The sequence below is a fragment of the Equus caballus genome, chromosome 15 (genome assembly GCF_041296265.1).
Source record: "Equus caballus isolate H_3958 breed thoroughbred chromosome 15, TB-T2T, whole genome shotgun sequence".
Lineage (NCBI taxonomy): Eukaryota > Metazoa > Chordata > Mammalia > Perissodactyla > Equidae > Equus > Equus caballus.
Window position 1 is genome coordinate 83,769,392 of NC_091698.1, and position 22,693 is coordinate 83,792,084.

Here is a 22,693-nt window from a genome sequence, read left to right on the forward strand (position 1 = left end):
AGCTTGGCACACAACTGCCCTGAGGCAGAGGGCGCAGTCAGCTGGCCAGGGTCAGAAGAGACTCGAGCGGTCAGCTGGCTTGGGGGCCACGACCACCCGCTCATCAGAATCACCTGGGGAGCTCTGTCAGCCTCCAGAGGCCCAGGCCCGGGAGAGACTGTGAGTCAGCAGAAGTGCAGGGGGCCTGGAGCAGTGGTTCTTGAAAAAGCTCCCGGATGATTCTGACGAGGTGAGTCCTGCATTACACAGAGAGGGGACTTACTCAGTCACCCTGCCAGCTAACGGCAGAGCTGGGTGCAGACACAGGACACTGGCCTATTCTCTGTCATGGGAATTCCCAAGGTTTCAGGGCAGGGGGCAAAGTCCCCATGCGGTGAAAGAACCCAGAATTGGACAGATTCCAGCTGGTAGCCAAGCCGGGAGGTCTGTTCAAGCTGTTCTCCGAGCTCCTGAGAACATTCCTGGGTGCTGGAGAACACAGGAAGGAAAAGTGTCCCTCACCAGGCCTCACAGGGCCCCGAGCTGGTTCCCTTTCAGGCTCTCATGGGAAAATGGGGCTCCAAGAGAACAGTGCGGGCCAGGTGAAAGCCTGTGCAGGCCCTGCAGCAGGTGGAGCCGGGGCTTCACCTCCCCTGGGAAGGGAAGCAGGCTGAGGTTACAGCACAGGCAGCACAGGCCAGCTGCTTGTCTCTGTCACCTCTGTGCACAGTCCTACTTCCCTGTGATGAAAGCCTTTGGGATGGAATAAGGGTAAACTAAATGGCAACTCTCGTAAAGCAGTCAGGGTGGCTGTCACCTTGCGTGGAAGTTAAGGCAAGTGGTGTGATGGTCTGGAGAGGCCTGCCTCCCACTCCTAGGCTGGCTCCTCATTTGCTGTGTGTGGGGTGGAAACAAGATCCATAAATTTCGGAAAAACAGAGCTTGCTCAGGATATCTTCCCCAGCTCGTGCTGGATGGCTATGGATCCATCCTGAGGATGCCAGGATGGGCCCGGTTATCACATACACACCAGTGACAACCCATGAGAGCCAACCTGTGTCTTCTAGGTAAAATGTGCACAGTGATGCATAAGCCCAAAGAGCTCTCCCATCAGCCTAGGGAGGGGAGCCGGGAGGGGGTGGACTCACTGACACAGTCAGCAAACTTTAATGACTGCCTCCTGGGTCAGGATGAGCTGTGCAGACAGCACACACACGGAGGGAGGGTTGGCGGTGGAACCCAGTCGTTCCGTAGGCCAGCCTTGGGCCTGGCTGGCTGGGTGGCTGAAACCATGCAGGTTGGTCAGGTTCATTCAGGCAGCGCATTTTCCAATGGAGGACTGCCTCATTTGGGAAATGTTGGGGTGTAAAACACACACATACACACACACACACACACACACAGAGGACGCTAGTTTTAGGGGAAAAAAAGCAAAGAGGGGGTTTAATCTTAAAACTTAAAGGAGGTCTCAGAGACAAAGGCTTTGGAATAAGGGTGTGTGCATTTATGATGGCTTACTTTCCCTGGAAAAACACTGTCTCGTGATTTGTGATTTTATTTCTCCCAACTAAGAAATATACTGCAGGAAACAAGGAGGGAGGAACCAGAAGTGGGAAATTCAAGGATCCAGGTTACTGCCAGCCAGTTCAAGTTGAGGTTCCAGTTGGGGCGCACAAAGCTGCTGTGTGAGCAAAATGCTGCCATGAAGACATTCCAAGTGGCTTCCAGGAAGCGGCCATATGTGCTGACACGCATGTGGACAGAGCAGTCTGGCTGGCCACCTCTCAACACTGGTGTTTCCTAGAGCTTTCCATTGGCAAATGCTGCCTCCTGGAACTGAGGGACAAAGGTTTTGAAATAAGCCCTGGTGGGAAAGAGGGGGAGAAAAAAAATTGTGGTTAGCACAAACAACTTGAAAAAAAGTGCAACTCAAGAGCTTTCAACCTAACTCAGAACAGTTGTTATTTATTGTTCATGCATCTTGGGTTGGATTTTCCTTCCCTGCTGATGCAAAGCCCTGTGGATTTTTCCAAGGATTTTTCACTACTGTGCTATCTTGCATGGATACTTAGAGGGCCTGTATGCAGGCCTTCCTGCATGCCAGTTCTTAGTAGACATCAGTACTCAGGTTCTGTCTGTCCTTCCCCAGGCCAAAGACTAGGGCTTGATCCAAACTACAAGCCAGAGAGTGACCAAGCCAACCACCCAGTTGTTTTCATGATCTGAAATATCAAGAGGTTGCACTTTTCACTCTCTTGGATCTTTGACTCCATACAGACTAAGAGGGTCTAATAAATAGAATTTCCAAGTGATCCATGGTTTCCATTAATTTCCAAACCTATGTGTAGTCTAGTCTACTGGGAAGAAGGCCAGGCTGGGTATCAAGAGAACCTTCCATGGTCAGTCACAGACTAGTGACAGGATCTGGAGCAGACCATGTGGCCTTTCTGGTGCCCAGATTTGAATCTGTAGAAGAGGGCTCCACATTCTACTTCAGGAGAGGGGCATGTGCTGTGCCTGCTCTTAGAGGAGGAGACAGACACATAAGTGATACCAACTGAGGTAGTAAGGGCATTTCTGAAGGTCCCATGAGGCACTGGTCTGGGGCAGCCAGTGAAGGCAGACGTGGGGTAGGCATTACGGGTGTTTAGGCAAAGGATGGAGCAGGAGCAGAGGCTTGGGGGCATGGGACAGCTTGCTGTGAGCTGGGAACTACAAGCTCTGCCAGAAGACAAAGGGTGAGGTAGAAAGTAGAGGGCGAGGGAGCTGGAGAGGTCGGGGTGGGCACCCCGTGCCCCTGGTCACCCAGGCTTGCCTCCTAGTTCTTCCTCCCTCTCCCATATCCCATGAGATAGAGTAGTCACACCTTACTTCTCCAGAAGTGGCTGACTCAGAACTGTGACACGAACTAGGAAAGGCCACCAAGAAGACCTGTCACCAACAGTACTGCAAAGGCCTCAAACAGCGATCCTTCAGTGTAGGGGCAAGTAGCCCCACACAACTCAACAGGGTCACACAAGCAGTTATCAATGACACCCTCCCCCAACACCAAGTCAAGTGAAACCCCTTTCACGTCCCACCATGTTGCTCTGGCTTTCTCAGTCCTAGCCTCCACAGCCTCTCTGCAGCACCTAAATGTTGGCTCCCCTCTCTGGAAGCTCTCTTCCTGTGTCTTACACATCACAGACCTCGTTCTTCTCTCCTGCCCTCCCTGCCACTCCTTCCCCACTCCCAGAGGCACTCTCTCCTTGGGTCTCTTCCCATCCTGCTCTCCACTCCCCTCACACACAGTGTGGTTACTCTCAGGCTCAGATCATCTTTAGCAGAGAACCACCCAATCTGGGGCTCCAGTCCTCATTTCTCTCCCAAACTTCCAGTTCCACATTTCCAATCACCGGTGGGACATTCTGACCTGGATGTCTCTCTGAAATTCCACCAGTATGTTCCAAACGAAGTTTTCATCAATATTATGTATTTGAAAGTGCTCTGGCCCATTTGTACTTCTGTATCAGAACCCTCAGTTTCTACTTCTCCCTAAATCCCTGTGGTGAATTCATCCTGAAGGTTCTTCCTCTTCCTCTTCAATGTCCCTTTATCCGTCCTGACACTCCCTGGCTCCCAGGCTTGTTATTTTCAACAAACCACTGGAGGAGCCCATTTCTCCCCTGGACACAAGGCTTATTTCGCCTCCCTGCTGCAACTAGCTAAGGTTTCTTAGAGTGTGGGTCTGTCACGAACGCCAACCAAGATCACTCACGTTCCCTAGACTCGCAGAGAGGCACTCAATGATTTTCGCCATCTGCCTCCCATACGTAAAACATTTTTTTTGCTCTTTTCCTCCTTTATGTTTTTGGGATCATGCACCAATCCTCCGTCTTTGAGAAGCTAAGAAAGCTAAGATCCTCTCCCAGCAAAACTGCAAGTCAGTCTCCCCACTGCAACTGGGGGATGTCATAGTCCCCCTGAAGTGGTCCAGGATATGACCCTCACACCCCGCAATCTGGCCACTTGCTCTTCCTCACACATATTATTTTCCACCTCTGGGCTTTATTTATGGTCAGGCCAAATGCCCTTGCTCCCCTCCATCTTCCCTGGTCACCAGAAGTTTCTTTCCCTGCATGCAGATACTCTTTGTGCTTCTTCCAGGGCATGTGTCACATGTGCACGTGTCTTGCTGGCCAGGCTACACTGTGGGTCCTTGAAAGCAGGGAGTATATTCTCTTCTTGGTGACCCCAGAGCCTGCTCATAGAGAGCACTCCATGAGGCCTTTGTGGATGGAATTAAGGTAACTACTGATGGCTACTACTCTGTGAGAAGAAGTTAAAGCATGTCCATTACACACTGTTTAAGAAGGTGAGAAAGAGTAACCCTAGAAAGCAGACAAATGTAATATTTAGGTACTGAAGAAGAAAACGCAGTCCATTCTCAAACTTCAAAGTATGCCAACAATTAATGAAAAAGAAAGATAAAACACCTTCCTCCATCTACATCCTGCTCAACACGGTCCTGAGCCAGCCAAACCGTCACCTTCTCTGAGACTCATGACCTCAAAGCCCTGGCCCACCCACTGCGCCATGCCATAGCCGTCCTTATGGAAGGGGGACTGCGTGAGGTGGAAAGAGCCCTGGGCCCAGAGCGAGGCTGGAGGAAGAGAGAAGCCTGCGCTTTATTTCCCCATGGTGAGTAGGGGTGGGTCACCCACGCTGATATGACACTCACACAGGACAACCTGTGGGAAGGGACACTGTCAACTGTCCGCCGCCACCCAACATGAGGGATGTTCATTCCTCACTTACGTTTCACCTGCTGCTATTTCCCCAGCAATACGTGTGTGTTCCCTGAGGAGAGCCTGGTGGCCCTTCTCCAGAGGGTCAGAGACTGACAGGCTGCTGCCAGCCTCCACCGCATTTGCTTCACTGCTTGAAGTACACTGTGGAGTGTGACCCACCCCAACACCACTGGGCAGGATGGTGCCCCTTCCCCAAGTTACAGGTGAGGACACTAGGGGAGAGGCTGTGGGCCCTGTGATAGGCACCTGAGGAGTGAACGTGCTGGCCACTGATGAAACTGGCCCTGGGCACTGGGGCAGGGTGCTCTCTCCCTCTCTCTCTGTCCTCAGGCCCAGAGTCACACTATGTCCTAAAGCAAATCTTATCAGCTCAGTTTTTCCTTGGAAACTTCTGGGGGAAGGGGCTGCAACAGTACGAGTTCCTTAGACCAAAAGGTCTTGGCAAGAGCGAACATGCTTCACAGCGAGCTCTCTCCTTCTTCAGAAAGTTCTGAAGTTTCCTGTTCTCTCCTGGGCTTTCCCTGCCAGGGCAAACTGCGTGACGCCAAGGGGAAGCAGTGTGGAGAAGGGCTATTTAAAGGCCTGATGCCACCAGCTGTTGTCACTGAGTGCTCCACAGCTCAGAGCCTCATGGAGTTGGCTTAGAAGGGGGAGGAGGGCAAGGGGAAAGTGACAACTGGCTCCCCCCCATTTATAGATTTCAAGTGCTGTTTTAATTTATCTCACTTTTTATCAGAGAAAATGGAGAGCTGCCCAGAGTATAGCTTGCCAACAGCACTAGTTATCTGTAACCTTTTTAAAAACTCTGACCCACAGACCAAGTGTATGGTAAGCTTTAAAAGGGTAAGTGTGTTACACGGTGGGGGAGGGAAGGTCTCCCGTCTCCTTGTTAACTGGCCAAGAGGGCCCGCGGGGAGAGAGGCCCTGAGTCAGTCAAGCTCCTCATTCTGCTCGTGCTGGAAGGGAGTTTATTTTTAGACCAAATTAGAGCTAAATATGCCTCAGGACAACATGAGGTTCTGACCCTCTTCACTGATCCCAGTCCCTCTGCTCTGGGTTTTAAAAAATCACAACTCAGTCCAATTCCAGAGTCTCAAGTTAGGGGAATGAAACTTAAAGAACTGACCCCAGGCCGAGGCAGGGTAAGTTTTCCACGAATTCAGAGCAGGAGTGGCTCCGGGTCCAGGCCTCAGCTCACAGGCACGGCAGGGGGCCCAGCAGACAGACCCCTCAGACCAGGAGTCAGGGAACTGGGGCGCTCAGTGGGTCTACTTTTCTGGACGTTGGGTTCAGGGGTAAATCTCTTCCCTTCTCTGGGTGTCAGATCCCTCATCTACAAGGCAGGGAGCTGGGCCTGATGATCTTGAAGGCCCTGTAGCTGTGAAGGACAGGTGGTGTAGTGTGGGCTCTGCAGCCAGCCACACCCGGGCTCAAGGCCTGGCCCTGCTCCTTACTGGCTGTATTGCTTGGGCAAGTGACTCACTTCTTTAGCTTTAATTTCTCAACTAAAAAGGGGGAATAATGCTGCCTACCTTAAAGGGTAATCCCCATGAGGATTACATGAGATGGTCCAGCTAAGCACTTGGCCTGGCTCCTGGCATAGTAGATGATCAATAGATGTCAACCGTTACCATGGGGAGCAAGCTGGGTCTGAAGGGAGAGACTCTGAGTCTGTGGGAATAGCCAGAGCATGTGTGGCTGCAAAAGAGGGAACCCCTGTGTGGAAAGAGAGGTCCTAGGGTCCTTGCTCTCAGTTCATCCTTTCTCCTGTGGATTCTTGGATCACTTCTCACTTATCATATTAAACTGGCAGTTGGAGGCACAGAGATGACCAGTCTTGGGGTGGGACACCCAGCCAAAGTTGTTGGGATACTGTGCATCTCTTGAAACCAGTCCAGAGCTGCTAGTGGCATACGTGTGGTATCTAATGATGAGCTCAGCAGTGAGAGGCACACACATGCCTTGCTGTCTTCTGCCCAAGCCTGCTGGGTGTGATCCTGTGTGCAGCTCTGGTCAAAGGCTTGGTCAGGGAGAAGGTCAGCTGTGGGATCGAGAGGGATGTTTAAGAATCATGGGGCTCTGGCTCCCATGATGGGGGGTATTGAAGTTGGTCCAGTCCTCAAGTCCTTCTGTCCAGGATAACATGTACCACAAAGGGGAGAAAATGGGGCAGGTGGAAAGAGCATTGAACCATGAGGTGGAAGACACAGATTCTAGTCCAGAGCCTGGCCATTTTGTCAACTGGAAGTGGGACTCAGTTTCCTCTCCTGTAACAGGAAGATTTATACTTGATGATCTCTTAGTGACACCCAGTTATGGTTCTGAGATATCCATGTGACCTTGACAAAGTCACTTAATCTCTTTGTGACCTGATTCTTCCTCTGTTAAATTAGGACACTAGCCACACCCAGGGCCCAACACACCAGGGGCGGTGGTAGAGCCGTGAGGTGGTGGTGGGACGTATTGTTATTACCCGGGATACTTTTTCACAAACGGGGCAGGGCTAGTGATGAACACTGCAGGGCTCCGAGCAGACATTTAGTGGCTCCACAGGCAGTTGATGGAAGCTGTTCCTCTCAGCCATCCCTCTGCCCTCACACAGAGGGCAGGGCCCGTAAGAAGTTGTCAGGGGAAACAACGCCTGAAAAATTAAGTAATCTATGTGTTCTGGGGAAGGGGCACTGAAGAGAGTTCTGACAGGGCACCATCAGGGAAATCCTCAGCAGCCTTGGGCTGAAGGCAGTTAGGAGCCTTTGCTCAACAAGGTCTCGTCAACAGGGTTTCTCCATTCTTGAATTATTTATTCAATGGATCTTTTCAAAAGGATAAAAATCCATGAAATCAATATCTGAAAATCTGAATCAATACAACTTTAAGAAAATGAAAATAAAAACAAAGATAATAAAACCCAAAGAGGTTGGGGACTCTGTGGAAAGGGAAGGAACCACATAAAGCAGGTTAAGCTTTGCACAGCTGGCGCTCCTAACACTGTCGAGTGTGGCAGGAGTCATGCTCCCATTTTGCAGGTGAGAAAACAGAAGCTTAGTAAGTTTAGTCAAGACACCTGCCCAATGTTACCCTAATCCCAGTGCCACTGGAGCACATCTCCCCACTGGAGCACATCTCCCCACTAGCACACATCTTCCCACGGGAGCACATCTCCCCACTAGCACACATCTTCCCACGGGAGCACATCTCCCCACTGGAGCACATCTCCCCACTAGCACACATCTTCCCACGGGAGCACATCTCCCCACTAGCACACATCTTCCCACGGGAGCACGTCTCCCCACTAGCACACATCTTCCCACGGGAGCACATCTCCCCACTAGCACACATCTCCCCACTGGAGCACATCTCCCCACTAGCACACATCTTCCCACGGGAGCACATCTCCCCACTAGCACACATCTTCCCACGGGAGCACGTCTCCCCACTGGAGCACATCTCCCCACTAGCACACATCTTCCCACGGGAGCACGTCTCCCACTGGAGCACATTGTTCCATGGAAGCACATCATCCCACTGAGCACATCTTCCTACTGGAGCACATTGTTCCACTGAGCACGTCTCCCACTGGAGCACGTTTTCCCACTGGAGCTCATCTTCCCACTGCCGCATGACCACACAGAGGAGACCCTATGGTCTTGCTGCCTTTAGCCTTGTCTACTTGGGGCCTTTTATCTTGTAAGAGCCTAAATAATTGCCCTCTTCCAAAACAGGACTCAGTAATCTCTTTCTGGAATTTCAAGATGCTTTTCTTTGGGTAATCATAAGATGAGCCTTATGATGTTTGCTGGAGTTAGGCCAATCTAGTGGTGGGGTGGGATGGGGTGGGAGAAGTGGTTCAGGGACATGACTCTCATTGTCAGGAAATCAAGGACATATAAATCAAGTCAGAATTCATTTTTGCAAATAGAGGCAAGTTCCCAAACATCTAAGGCTCATTTCTTTTTCCAGTTTTCTTGTGCAGCTGTGACTTCAACTGGCACATGTTTTCAATCAGTCATATGAAAACCGATTGTGGTCTGAAAATCAAAGCAGCCCTGTAAATAGTGAAAGACCAGTCTCGCTAATCATTCCTCGTGGTCTTGCCTTGTCCTCATTGTCCTGAATGGCCACTGTAAATACTGACTCATTTGGGGTTACTCTCCTTGTGTCAAAAGGTCATCCTGATAATAGGATCTCTATAAAGAGACCCAGTTCTGCTTCAGTGCCCTTCACCCCAAACCTTCCAAAGGCCCCCGTGAAGACGGTGCATCCAACTCTGGGTGACTTGGTGAGCAAGTGACTGGCATGATGGAGCTTATTTTGTAGCTGTGACCTGGGCGAGGTCAGCATGGCTCTCTAGTGTGGTCTTTAGCAACAAACAAGAGGTTGTGACTGGTTCACGTACACAGCCTCCCTAAACGCGCCAACACTTGAGCAGGCCTGGTTTATTTTTAGGGGGTCTAAACTTGCAAAACAAGAAAATTAACACACTTGAGTGACACAAAGGCTTGTTATTACACTGAGAGCACAGTATCACACGCTCACAGCATCAGGCAGAGGCCCTGCCCTCAGCTAGAATCACTCTCCCCTCTGCTGGATTCCAGGGCACATGGGCCTCCAACCTCAGGTCCCGCCCTGGTCTTCCTTGAGTTTGATGTTGAGACAGGGTCAAGACTGTCTCCTTTGCAGCTCGGGCTCCTCGCCTGTGAGACGGCCGAGACCGTAGTCTCAGTGTGTGTTGAATTAAATCAACTGCTGTTTTAGGAGGACTTCAACAACCAACCAACTGGGATCCATTTCTAGACATCAAAGTATTGGGATGAAATCTGGCTCCTACTAAATCATAGGGTATTTTTAAACGCTTACTAAAACGATCAAAATTACCTAGTGGTTCTCTCCTTCTGAGGCCCTCTGAGGAAGCCCTCTGGAGCCTGGCCAGGTCCTCTGGGCTAAAGCAGCTTGCAGCTGGCTTCTGCAAATGCAGAGGCCAGACCTTGCTCCCTGGGGGCAGGCATCCCTGTTCCCTTGGCATCCCCTGGTGCAGTGTATGAGAAGGTGGAGGAGGACAGAAGATGCCAGCTGGCCAAATGAGAGGGAGGGACAGGATAGACCTCATGGGTTCCTGAGCTTCCCCCAGCCACAGAGCTGCCTCCTTCCTCTGGGCTCCATCTCTGCATGCATCTATCTATCATATTTCAGCCATTCTCCCCCATCCTACTATACGCTCCTTGACGGCAAGACCCACAGGTCACATTCATCCACTTCTGCATCCTAGCTTCTAGCATAGTGCCCAACACACAGCAGCCCAATATTTCTCAAACAAATGTAAACATTCGGCTTATTTAAAGATGTACTTTAGCATTATAAAATTTTGTAACAGAAAGAAACCTCAGAGGTCACATAGTCAAATCATTACAGGGAAGGGAAAACTGAGGGCCAGAGAAGTTGAGGGTCCCCCTAACACGGCACATAATTATAGCTGTTAGCACAGGTCTTCTTCTCTGTAAGCCCCTTGGGGGCAGAATTTGGGGATGGTTCATCCTTAGTGCCCCATGGGGCTCACTTTCCTTAAGGCCTCACAGCAGGTGAAGGTCAATTTGGTATATGAATGAATGAAGGAATGAATGCCCCAACGGGCTGACTTAAGGCCCCAGAGCTAGTAGGCAGAGTCTGAACCAGTCCTCCCTATCTCTACTCTCAGGCTGATGCTATTTTCACCATGAACCTACCTGATGAGAGGCTGGGGGGAGGGGTTGGCAGTGTGACCACTGAGAAAGGATGGGGGTACGCCTAGCTAGGTTGAGGCCAGATAGTGAGCGTAGGGCCCTAAGCACTGCGGTGCTGCCTGGGGCCTGGGACGCCAGAGCAGAGCTGTAGCCCTGTGGTCATCTTGTCTGCCTGTCTGCACCTGCCTGGTGTGCCTCAGATGGCAAGTGCCTCGGCAGCAGGCACTTCAAGTCCTCTGCTTGCTTTGCTTAGGGCTGCATGAGCAGGACCTCAGCACTGGCTGCTGCTGACGGCCATGCGGGGATCTCTCCACAGGCCCGGCCAGAAGGAGGGCTCTGGGGAGAAGCTGGTCGCCTGTCTGATGGCCGTGAGTCACTGCCAAGGTCACAGATTACCCTCCCCTTCTTAGTTAGCAAAAGGGGAAAAACCAAAGGACAGACCTTAAAGAGGAAATGCTTAGGGTCCCAGCCGAGCAGACCATGCAGAGTGTGGGTCCTGGCCAGTGTGGGGTCCAGGCCCCAAGTCTCAGCCCAGCGGGGATTGTGCTTCAAGGCTTCTGCTCAGCATTGCCAGGCATCAGCCTCCACAGGAAGGTGACAGACCTCCAAAGGACTGGGAGAACACTTAGAGATCAACTCTTTGGGGCCTAAAACCGTCTTCTCCTCCCAGAGAAGATCTCTGGGGCTTTTCAGTGTTGTTTGCCTGGTTGTCAATCTGGTTTCTCCCACTAGACTCTCAGGAGCTAGAGGCTGCAGCTCATGTCCCCACAGCTGCTCAGGTCCCAGCCTGCTCCTTTTGGGCACACCCTTTGGTCACTCCAGCACTGTGGTTGTCTGCCCTCCTCACTGGGTGTTCAGATATCCCTTGAAGATCTAGGGGAGGGGCAGCAAGGATGGCCATGACCCCTCTCCTTTTCAATCTAATCCCCCACCTGGCAGCTGAGATAATCTCCCCAGATGCCTGGCTCTCTGGGCTTACAGACGGAGAAGTAGCAATTCCAAAAGAAGAAACTGTTCAATGGGAGAGGGTGCCCAAGGCCTACCCTCCCTTCTGGGGTGCAGTGGGCTTAACAGGAACTTCAGGCGAGCTATGCTGGGCTGGAGTATGGGAAAGTTCCACGGCAGGCTGGCAGGAGGCAGAACTTTTGGCAGGTGGAGGGCCTTCTGGGTCCTCTCAAGCATGCTGAAGGGCGCTGCGAGGGTGCAGAGGAGCACAGGAGGAGGAGCTCACCTGCCTCCTTGGCTCACTCCATTCCGCAAGAGCCCAGGGCCCTGCACGTGCTGGTGACAGGTAGCTCTGTGGCCTTGTGTGCCAGTTACAGAGAGGGAGGGCAGGAAGGAAGGACTGGAAGGAAAGGAGGGACATACACACAACATGGATAAACGATACTCGCACCAAACAGGCTGGTTCAAGCGATGGGTGTAACCCATTAGTGGGTTGTGAAATCAATTTAGTGGGTCCTGATCATCATTAAAATAAAATGAAATAAAATCAGAGTGCATCATATGTGGCAAGGAGAAATATTTCTTCTTGAAAGTTTGTTTCAATTATATATGCTGGATTAGGATATAAAATAAATGTCTTATGTGGATTGTGGTTAAAATAGCCTGGAAGCCAGGAATATAGAGGAAGGGATGTGCCTACTACATGCTAGATGACATACTATTTGCTTTCATCTATATTATTTGAATTTACTCCTTCTAATAGGTATCAGGTAGCTATTATAATCTCTATTTTTGCCAGTGAGAAATCTATAATTCAAAGATGCAAAGTAACTTTTCTAAGATCACACAGCTAATAGGTGGCAATGCTATCTTTGAACCAAGAGCTACTTGACTCCAAAGTGCACATTCTTTCCACACCGCCACGATTTCCAGTGGAAAGAGTGCTGGCGACCGTGTGGGGAGGCCAGGGCTCCCCTCTGGGTCTGCTGTATGACACTGAGTCACTCCTCGGCTTCCTTCTCTACACCATGAGGGACTGAGATAGATGATTTCTAACTGTCTTCGATTTGGTGATCCTCCTCCTCCCAAACATCATTATAGCTATACTGTAGTCTCCTCCATTAAAACTGGAATTGCCAATAGCCCATAATGTATTTCAAGAGCTACTTGTTGCCAACTCCCATTACACTTACATTTGTTCTTACAATGCCCCCCCAAATGATCCTCCCTGTGTGTCCAGAGGTGTTGACTGGTATCTTTAACCCTCATCTAGGGACCTGCATTGAGTGGCTTTTCAGTAGAATTATGACTGTGATAACAAGGGGCAAAAGGGATGAACTTGACTTGCCTCTCGCTTGCCCATATGGTTCCTGGAAGTACTACTGCACCATAAAGAAGAATGAGGCCTACTCTGAGTGTCTGGGAGAAGGAAAGGAAAGCACAAGAAAGGCATTTGCAATCCACCTAAGTGTACATGGAAGACACCATAAATGCTCTCTAAATAATGGGCCCCAGAAGAGCAAAGGGTACCCCAGAAGGTTCCTTTAACATTAAAGTCATTTGGCATCTTAAAACTCTCCAGGTTGTTGAGAAGTACTAAGTTTGTAAAGTGCTATAAAACGGGAGGTATTATTACCCCAGTACAATCAAGCTGTGGACTAGGAATGGGGAGGCTTCAGCTGTGATCCTGGCTTGCTTCTCACTTGCTACGTGACCTTGGATGAGCACTTCACCTCTCTGTGTCCCAGATGCCTCATCTGTAAAGTGAAGGGATGGCTTCTAAGTTCACTTCCAGGTCTAATATACTATTATCCATTATTATTATTATTGCTTTGGTATCAGGCCAACCACTTTAGCCAGAGACAGTTTAAGTGGAAGCAGTAATTAATAAACGACCTCTCCCTGTGCTTTGCTAGAGGGGTTCCCTCAAGAGCTTTAATAAGCACGGTCAGAGGCAATGCATATGTCTGAGGTTTCTATATTATTTCCCTTTTGTCTCCAGATGTGACTTAGGACCCCAAGAATGGATGACCAGCATCCATCCTGGCCATCTTCCTTCCATCCTTCAGATCAACAGACAACCAAACATTCACTCATTCATGACTTGCTCCTATGCTAGTAAAGGGCTGGTTCCTGTGAGGATCAAGGAATGAACATGAGCAGGGCCTTGGCCCTAGGGGGACACACAGACATGACTCCTAGAGCAGAAAGCTGCATGCTAACCCTGGATGGGAGCTGGGTGGCTTCACTTTCACAGTTATGGGCCACGCCATCCTTGGCCTACTCCTTCTTACTGTTATTGCTCTGGAACAACCAAAGCAAACTTTCTGCCTGGAGTTTGCTTGCTTTTCTGCTCAGAGCTACGCCAGGGCATTATCCAGCAGGCCAGACGTCTAGCACCTTTAATGACTATAATAATAATAATAATTTGCATTTATACAGGTCTTTCATCGGGGGATCTTAAAGTGTATAGCAAACAATAATTAATTCTTCTTTGCAACTCTGGGAGCCAGCTAAGTAGGAGCCCATTTGCTCTGCAGGTAAAGGGTACTTTCCTGAACCATGCAACATGCTGGGGGTCTCCATACCTTCTCAAACGTACCCACCCTCAAGGCCTGGCATAAGCATCAGGCCCTCCACAGAGCCTGCTGCCGCCAACCCCAGCCCACAGCCATCTGTCCTACCCACAGCCATTTGTCCTGCCTCTGAAGCTCCATCGCACGAGCTGTTGAGCCAGTCATTTGGTTCTAATCAGAGAAACTCACAGTTGGAAGAGATCTCAGGATCCTGTCCAAGGCAGGACTTGCTCTTAACAGCACTTCTGAGGGGTGATGCTCCAGCCCCTGCCTGAACACCTTTCGTGAGCGAGAGCTCATGGCATAAAGGCATTTTTAACAGTTATAATGTTCTTCCTTCTCCTGAACTGAAATCTATCCCCTGGGAAACCCACTCATGGGTCCTACTTTTGCCTCCTAGAACAAAACAATCCTACATAAGTTGTCTGGGGCTGCTGGTTGATGTTTCCTGTATACACATGGTCTACTTCTGTGGTCATCCTTGGGCAGAGCTTGGTGGCTCATGCTCGCTGAGGTTCAGTGGCCTTACGAACTGAAGGATGGCCTTACGAACTGAGGCCTCCACCATGCACTCTGGGCCCCAAGGCCAGGCTGCATTCCTGAGCGCTGTGGGCAAGAGTTCCTTGAGTGTTGCTGGCTTGGGAGCCCTGGGTCTGCCCAGCTTTAAATGTAGCTCTTTAGATTTTTTTCTCCCTCTGGTGAAGACCCTAGAGACTTCTGTGTTCATTTTTGGGGGCTCTACCTCTATGACACAGAAATACTCTAGTTTTCTGTTGAATGAATGACTGACTGACTGGATGAATGAATATCCTTCTTTCCTAAATCTATTCTTAAGCTTAGGCAATAACTGTCAATTGCAGGGACTGTTTTTGGAGACCAAGGTGGACAATAACCTCTTTAGTTCTTTCTTTCTTTTTTCACCCTTCTTTATCAGAATAAATACTTGGTGCTAAATTTGAGAGAAGGATGCATCAAGTACTGAGCTGGGAAGTGTCATAAGGACAAGAGCTCCATGATCATCCTCCTCTCCAAGGAGTTAGAGACAAGGGAGGCTTCAGGACTGGGGCGGAGGCAGAGGAGCAAATGGGATCCTTTGCTAAGTTTATCTCAAAAAGCTATATCCAGGGCCGGCCCAGTGGCGCAGTGGTTAAGTGCGCACGTTCCGCTTTGGCAGCCCCGGGTTCGCCAGTTTGGATCCCAGGTGCGGACATGGCACCGCTTGTCAAGCCATGCTGTGGCAGGTGTCCCACATATAAAGTGGAGGAGGATGGGCATGGATGTTAGCTCAGGGCCAGTCTTCCTTGGAGAAAAGAGGAGGATTGGCAGTAGTTAGCTCAGGGCTAATCTTCCTCAAAAAAAAAAGCGCTAGATCTTCTGGGGAAACCGACAACTCCCTTGAATGATTACTGGGTCCTTGCTGGTAGCTCTGTGCCTGAAAAGACACTCACCCTCCCTCTGCCAAGAGTATATTGTTTGGGTGAGATTTTCCTCACAGTGGCCTACCATGGAAGGAATTTCGAGCATGCATCAAGGGCTGTTGTTTTCCTGAAACCTGTGCCCTGGTGAACATGAGGTCTGGCTTGTGGTGACAGAGCCTCATTCTGCTTTGATTTCACAGGAGTCCCGCTTTCTGCCTTAGAATCAGGGGTGAACATTTTTGGCTTGGATTTGGCCTCCTTCACTGAATTGGGGGATATTTGGGAGAAGAAAACTGGGTCAGAGAGGGAACCTGCCAGTGTCCCTCTGCGGCAAGAACACTCTGCAACCATTCCTATCTGATTTGGAGGGAAGAACATGGATTTCGGAGTCAGAGAGAACTGAATTCAAATACAGGTCTGTCACTTAGTACCTGTGTGTTTTGGGGAAGGTAATTAACCTCTCTGAGTCTCTGTGTACTTCTCTCCGATGGGCCCATAGGACTCGTGCAGTTGCTGTGAGGCAACAGTGCCAGACGCACCAGGAGAACTCACACCCTGTTAGGTTCCTCTCCTCCTTCCCTCCCCTCTCACAAGATAGCACACAAACACCCTCGGAGAAGCTCCTGTTTAATTCAACAAACATTTATTGAATAGCTCCTGTTTACAAGGGGGCCTGGGACACCTGGGACTACTGCCTAATAGTGCCTGCACCTAGCAGGCATTCAGAAGTTGTTGAGTAAGCAAATGAACTAACTTGGTACTTGGTATTTTACAGTTTATAATACACTTTTAAAACAACCACATTTTAATCCAAGCAACAATCATGTGTATGAAATAGATACCATTACTGTATTCCCACTAGATACATGAAGAAATGGGCTTGGAGAGAGTAGGTAATTTACCCAAGGTCAGGCACGTGGTAAAGGCAGAGTGGGGTCTGGATACCAGCCAGTGCTCTGCAACAGCCCACTGTCAGCCCTGAAGGGCCTCCTGTGCCTTCTGTGGCCACAGGCTTAGAGAAGGAAGGGCAAGCCTTTGGGCACCCACATCCCACTTGAAGGGCTCTGGCACCCTTGTCCCACTCGAAGGGTCCTGGGCACCCACATCCCACTAGAAGGTCTCTGGCACCCATGTCCCACTCGAAGGGCCCTGCTGAACTCTGCTCCCAGCCCCATGTCTGGCCATAGCCTCTGCAGCTAAAAGTGAGGGGCATCACCAGAAGCCTGGTGATTTGGAGTAGTAAGTTTTTTATCTATTTATTTATTTTTATTTATTTATTTTTGAGGAAGATTAGCCCTGAGCTAACATCTGCTGCCAATCGTCCTCTTTTTGCTGAGGAAGACTGGCCCTGAGTTAACATCCGTGCCCATCTTCCTCTACTTTATATGTGGGACGCCTACCACAGCATGGCTTGACAAGCGGTGCCATGTCTGTACCCGGGATCTGAACCGGCGAACCCCGGGATGCCAAAGCAGAATGTGCGCACTTAACCACTGTGTCACTGGGCGGGCCCCTGGAGTAGTAAGTTTTTAAAATTGGAAACATTTGCAGACTGGGAGATTTCCCTCTCTCAGGCTTGGGCCCCTGGTCCCATGCTAGAGTATGGGGCAATTCCCCAGTGTGGACTTCACAGGGTTACCCTCACCCTTCCCCACAGGGTGCAGCCCTGAGGCCTCCATCCCACTCTATCCCCCCTAGCACATCTTTCTAGGGTATAGAGAGAAGTGCTCTTGTCTACAAGGACACTAACCGTTCCCTAGCACAGTGCTCTGAACATTTTAGGGGCTCCAAACAGTGACAAACTACATTCCCTCTTGTTCCCAGTAGTCTTTCAGAACAAAGAAAAGAGAGAGGAAGCAGATATTGAGTCCTCAGCTACTGTGGGCTCCTAGCCTCTCTTTCTTCCTAATCCTCTAGCCTCTGAACTACTGGGAACCGCTGATAAATGCAGAATGAAAAGTGTGGGTTAAGAATCTTTCAAAATTTGCCCACATGGCTGGCCCAAATACAATCTCCAACGTGAGCTGAGAGGTGGAAATCAGATCTGACCGCAAAGCCGTCTCACCCATGCAGAGTTCATAACAGCCTTCTCAAAACCACTCTGACAACACACCCCGCAGAGGGGGGTGTCCTGGTGGAATGTCGTCACTGCACACACTGGGTAACGCGTAACCCAATGCCTCGGGAGTGAGGTCAGTTTCTACCACCATGAGCTTGTCTATTCTGGACCTCTTAACACATTTCTTTGTACTGTAGCATATTACCTTTGAGATATAACTGTGTGGAAAATCATGTGCATTCCTTAAGCTGAGCCAGTTTTAGGTCAGTAGTTGGCAAAGAAGAGCCAAGATGTGGGCTTTCCAAAATAAGCACCTAAACTAGATCAGGGCCTCTGGTGCCTGCTGGGAGAGGACCAAGTCTCTGTGCTCGTGGCCATGGGGCACCCATCTTTCAGTCCTGAGACTCTGAGCCACCCTTGAACTGCAGTGCTGCTGGTGGAGACAGGTATCAATGGGCATGCCAGGTCCAGCCCAGGCTGCTGTGGTCTCAAAAAACAAGGCCACGCAGAGTTAACCTGTTGTTGGCCAGCAAGGCCCCTGTGAGCAGACTCCACAGACTTCTAAGATACCAGGTATGAGGACTGGCTGCTGCATTTGGGGGCGCAGCTCGTGCCCTGCACACAGGCTTCTGGCCAAGGGAATAAGCAGGGGCTGAACTCTAGCCCCTGCTCCACTTGCTAAGCTGTGTGCTCTCCCAGGGTTATGTGCCCAGAGAAACAGATTTTTCTTCCCAAAGCTCCTTAGTTGAACTCTGCACCAACCCAACGGGGACAGTTTTCTCTAGTTTGCACAAAAGTTCTTTAAAGGCCAGTGTGGCCCTGATAAGAGGTCCCTTCACTTCTGTGCTTTGGCTTCTCTATTATGCATCTGGAAGGAACATGGGTATGGGCTGTACATCACTGGATGCAAAGTGTATAAATTAGAATGTTGTTTGTACTGGCATTGGGGGAAAAAGATTAGTTTTTGGTGCTGGCCCGGTGGCACAGTGGTTAAGTTTGCGTGGTCTGCTTCAGCAGCTTGGGGTTTGCAGGTTTTGATTCTGGGCACAGACCCATACACCACTCATCAAGCCATCCTGTGGTGGCATCCCCCATACAAAATAGAGGAAGATGGGAACAACTGTTAGCCCAGTGACAATCTTCCTCAAGCAAAAAGTGGAAGATTGGCAACAGATGTTAGCTTAGGGCCAATCTTCCTCACCAAAGGAAAAAAAAAAAAGGATTAGTTTTTTTCCCAGTCTCTGCATTTTTTAAGGCATCTTCAGGACCCATTACTGCTTTTCTCACCACAGCCACCAATCTACCCCATCACTTTGAGTTATTACTAGCCCATTCCACTGCTCAGACTTGGAGATCAAGGCAAACACAGACAGACCAGGGGTGGGGTGGGTTTGGGCAGCCGCACAGGTTCTCAAGGCAGCATTTGGCTCCCTTTCCTGCCATGGTTATCAAGCAGATGAATCAGCATTCTCTTCCATGTAGGTACAAAAGGGTGTCGCATTTTGAACAAGCCACTGAATGCAGTCAGACCTACACAGCTGGGGTGTCTTTTTTTCCAAAACTGGTAGACAGCATGGATGCCAGAGCCATCAGACCAATAAACAAACACAGACATACAGCAAAATAAGCCCCCACCCTTTGTAGATTTCAACAATCTCAAAGCCTGCTTTGTATTGTCACTACTACAGGGAAGACAGAGGCCCCGTTCTAATTAGCCCCTTATTAGTTACTACAGGAGCTCTTGCTGTAAAACAACTGCCACAAGTTCAAAAGTCATAGAAAGTTGGATTTGAAAATTCTAAAGATCATCTAGTCCAGGGATCAGCAAACTTTTTCTGTAAAGGGCCAGAAAGTATTTCCAGCTTTGCAGGCCATATACTCTGTCTCTACTCATATACTCATATATTCTACTCATATACTCAGCTCTGCGCTTGTAGTGAAAGCAGCCCCAGGCGATATGTAAATGAATGGGCGTGGCTGTGTTCCAATAAAACTTTATTTATAAAAACAGGCAGCTGGCTAGGTTTGCCTTCAGGCTATTGTTTGCTAATTCTTTATCTAGTCCAACCCCTCTATTTGCAGAGGAGCAGTGCAGTGACTCCTTCACCATCACAGGACTCACCCAAGACCATACAAGAACAAGACCTGCATGGCTTGGTGAGAATAAAAGAGATAACTGCTGCAGGCCTTAGAGCCACCAGTTTGGAAAGCCAAACTAGCCACTGGGATAACTGGAGACTTTGACTTATGTGGTTAATTTCACCAGTGAGAACCAAAATGCCAGTGGAAATCACAGGTTAAAATCTAACAGGAGGGGGCCGGGCCCAAGGCCGAGTGGTTAAGTTCGCAAGCTCTGCTTCAGTGGCCCACGGTTTCGCTGGTTCGGATCCTGGGTGCAGACATGGCACTGCTCATTAGGCCACGGTGAGGTGGTGTCCCACATGCCACAACTAGAAGGACCCACAACTAAAAAATATACAACTATGTACTAGGGGGATTTGGGGGAGAAAAAGCAGAAAAAAAAAAAAGATTGGCAACAGTTGTTAGCTCAGGTGCCAAGCTTTAAAAAAAAAATCTAATAGGATCAGGAAAGACAACCCACATATCAAGCTCAGCTTGCAGAGATGTAACCATCGCTTAGATCCTCATAAGTATATGTTGCGAACATTCATTCATCAGTTGCTTAAGGCAGTCTTAAAATGTCTCTGGTGAAGGGCTGGGAAAAAAGGGAAACAAAGACCTGGAGAACCACTGGCACTTGTCTGTGAACAATACGAGAAGAAAACAGCAAATTCATTTTTTCCAGTCAGCAGCTAGTCCAACATCTAACAGTGCATAAATGGTCAGAGAGGACAAACCCTCTCGTCCAGGGCTAAGAACAGGTTGTTTTGGCTGTCAAGCATTTTCAAAACAAGTTTTCTTGGTCTCATGACAGGTTGTGGCAAGAACAAGAAAATAAAAAGAGTGGAAGATCCCATGATCGCTGCTCCGGGCTTCCACGTGGGCTGGCTCTGCCTGCACGGTCAGGTTTGCTTTCAGAGTGTGCAGATAAAGCTGGTCTTAGGGCTAATACCACCTCACCAGTGGTACCATTTAATAAAGTGATTCCTCTAAGAACTCTCTGGCAGCCGGATAATCATCCCAGTCTGGGAGAATAGGTCAAAGTCACTCTTAAGCCCAAGGGTGCTGTTTTGCTCAAACCTACGCCCTGCTTTGTTTTAATTTTCACCTCATATTACGTGGACAAATTATTCCTCTGAAACTGAGGTTAAAAGCCATCTGCTCTGAAGTGGATTTTTCCATCTCAACCACAGAACACTTGGTCAGGGTGGGGCAAAGAGATCAGCAAGGAGGCACTGATGGGGAGGGCCACGATCAAGCTGGTCTTAGAAAGTGCCGTGAACTCCCCACCAGTAGTGATCTCGCTCTTAGGGGCTCAACAAACTGCCTGAAGGAGATGAAGAGTCAAGCATACAGCTGAGTGTGGCAGCGCCAGAGGACAATGCGGCCAAGGGGAGATCTAGACTACTGTTCTTAAGCAATCCAGAGAAAATGTTCAGAAATCAACCCAACAAGCGTGCTTGGAATTCTCAGATCCCCGAAATTATTACTGAATAACCCAAGGCAGCAGACCCAGACTTAAGTTCAGACTCCAGCTCTGAATAGCTGTGTGACCCGGGGCCAAGCACTTCTCTTCTCTGGGTCTTCTTTGTTTCTCTTCCAAAGTGAGGCAGTTGGATTGTCCTTCCAGGTCCAACACTGTGATCCTCGGACTCACCAGAGGAGGGGGCATTTTGTCAGTTACCACCACGCCTGCTAAGGCATCTCAAGTCACTCACACCACAAGAGACAGCTAAAGTGCCCACTTTTAGCGAGGTTCCTGGAAGAAACTCTGTGAAAGAGGGCTTGCTCTTATTCCATGAGATAAGTTATCAGACCACCAAGGCTGTCTTCATTCTACCAATTGTCTGGGGGAATGTTCTGGAGAAAGAGGGCCAAGGATATACGAGGACTGGTACAAGACATCCTTCCCCACTTTAGCCCTACTCCCACTCCCAAACACACACGGTGGGACCCATCAGTATTTAATGTCTCTCCCCAGGAATGATGTGAAGGCACTGATAAAGTCTGCTGCATGGAGCCTTTATCATCCAAGGGAGAAGACTAGAAGGCTGGTGAGTCCTTCTTCCCTAAATAGGCAGGCAGACTGTTCTGCCTAGTTCTTGAGCTGTCCCTCCATAGAGGATGCCCACATAAACTTAAATTTCAGATAAACAACAAATAACATTTTAGTATAAGTATGTCCTAAATAGTGCACAGAATATACGTTTACTAAATTATTTGTTGCTTATCTGAAATTCAAATTTAACTGGGTATCCTGCAAATTGTTTTTGCTGAGGAAGATTAGCCCTGAGCTAACATCTGTTGCCAATCTTCCTCTTTTCTTCGCTTGAGGAAGATTAGCCCTGAGCTAACAACTGTGCCAATCTTCCTCCACTTGATATGTGGGTCACTGTCACAGCATGGCAAGTGGTGTAGGTCAATGCCTGGGATCCAAACCTGTGAACCTGGGTTGCTGAAGCAGAATGTGCCAAACTCAACCACTATGCCACAGGGCCAGGCTTGGTATCCCGTATTTTTAATTGCTAAAAGTGACAACTTTAACTCTGGAGAACAAGCATGGGTCTCTGAAAGCCCTGGGCATTGAGGTGGTAAAGAGGGGATGAAAGGGCCCAAGACAATGTTCCTTTACAGTGTTCCATGAGCATGACCACAGAACTTAGTTTTTACTGCCTTTCTTAATATTTCGAAGGCCAAGACGGATCTATTATGATTTATATATCTATATCAAGGCAGATCATTGTATCAATATGTAATCTGTTAATTTAAGAAAAACCTTATTGCCTACAGAAAAAAAAGATCAAATGTCTGAGCACGGCAGTTAATAACAACAGCCACCCTTAACTGAATATCAACAATATGCCAGGCATTTAAAATCATTTTCCCCTTTCACACCCACAGTCCCCTGTGAGTGTGGATGGTTACCCTCATGTACAGAAGAGAAAACCAATGTCCACAGATGTAACAAAATAACACTAGAAAGTGGTAGAACCAGGATTTGAATTCTAGTTGGTCTGATTCCAGAGCATATGTTCCCTCCACCCTGCAGAACTCCGCTACCTGCCTTATGTGTTACTACCCTCTTCAA

At 49.2% G+C, this 22,693-nt stretch overlaps 1 protein-coding gene across 3 annotated transcripts in view; it reads right to left on the reverse strand.

The window, feature by feature from the left end:
* Nucleotides 1–1,461: 1,461 nt before the first annotated feature.
* The window catches only part of BABAM2 (BRISC and BRCA1 A complex member 2), a 420,515-nt gene continuing 399,283 nt past the window's right edge, over nt 1,462–22,693 (reverse strand). For all 3 annotated transcript variants that reach the window (XM_023619317.2, XM_001502017.6, XM_070235639.1), the window contains one exon: nt 1,462–1,843. In XM_023619317.2, the coding sequence (XP_023475085.1) occupies nt 1,780–1,843 (64 nt within the window). In that variant the 3' untranslated portion in view covers nt 1,462–1,779. The remainder of the gene's footprint in view (nt 1,844–22,693) is intronic.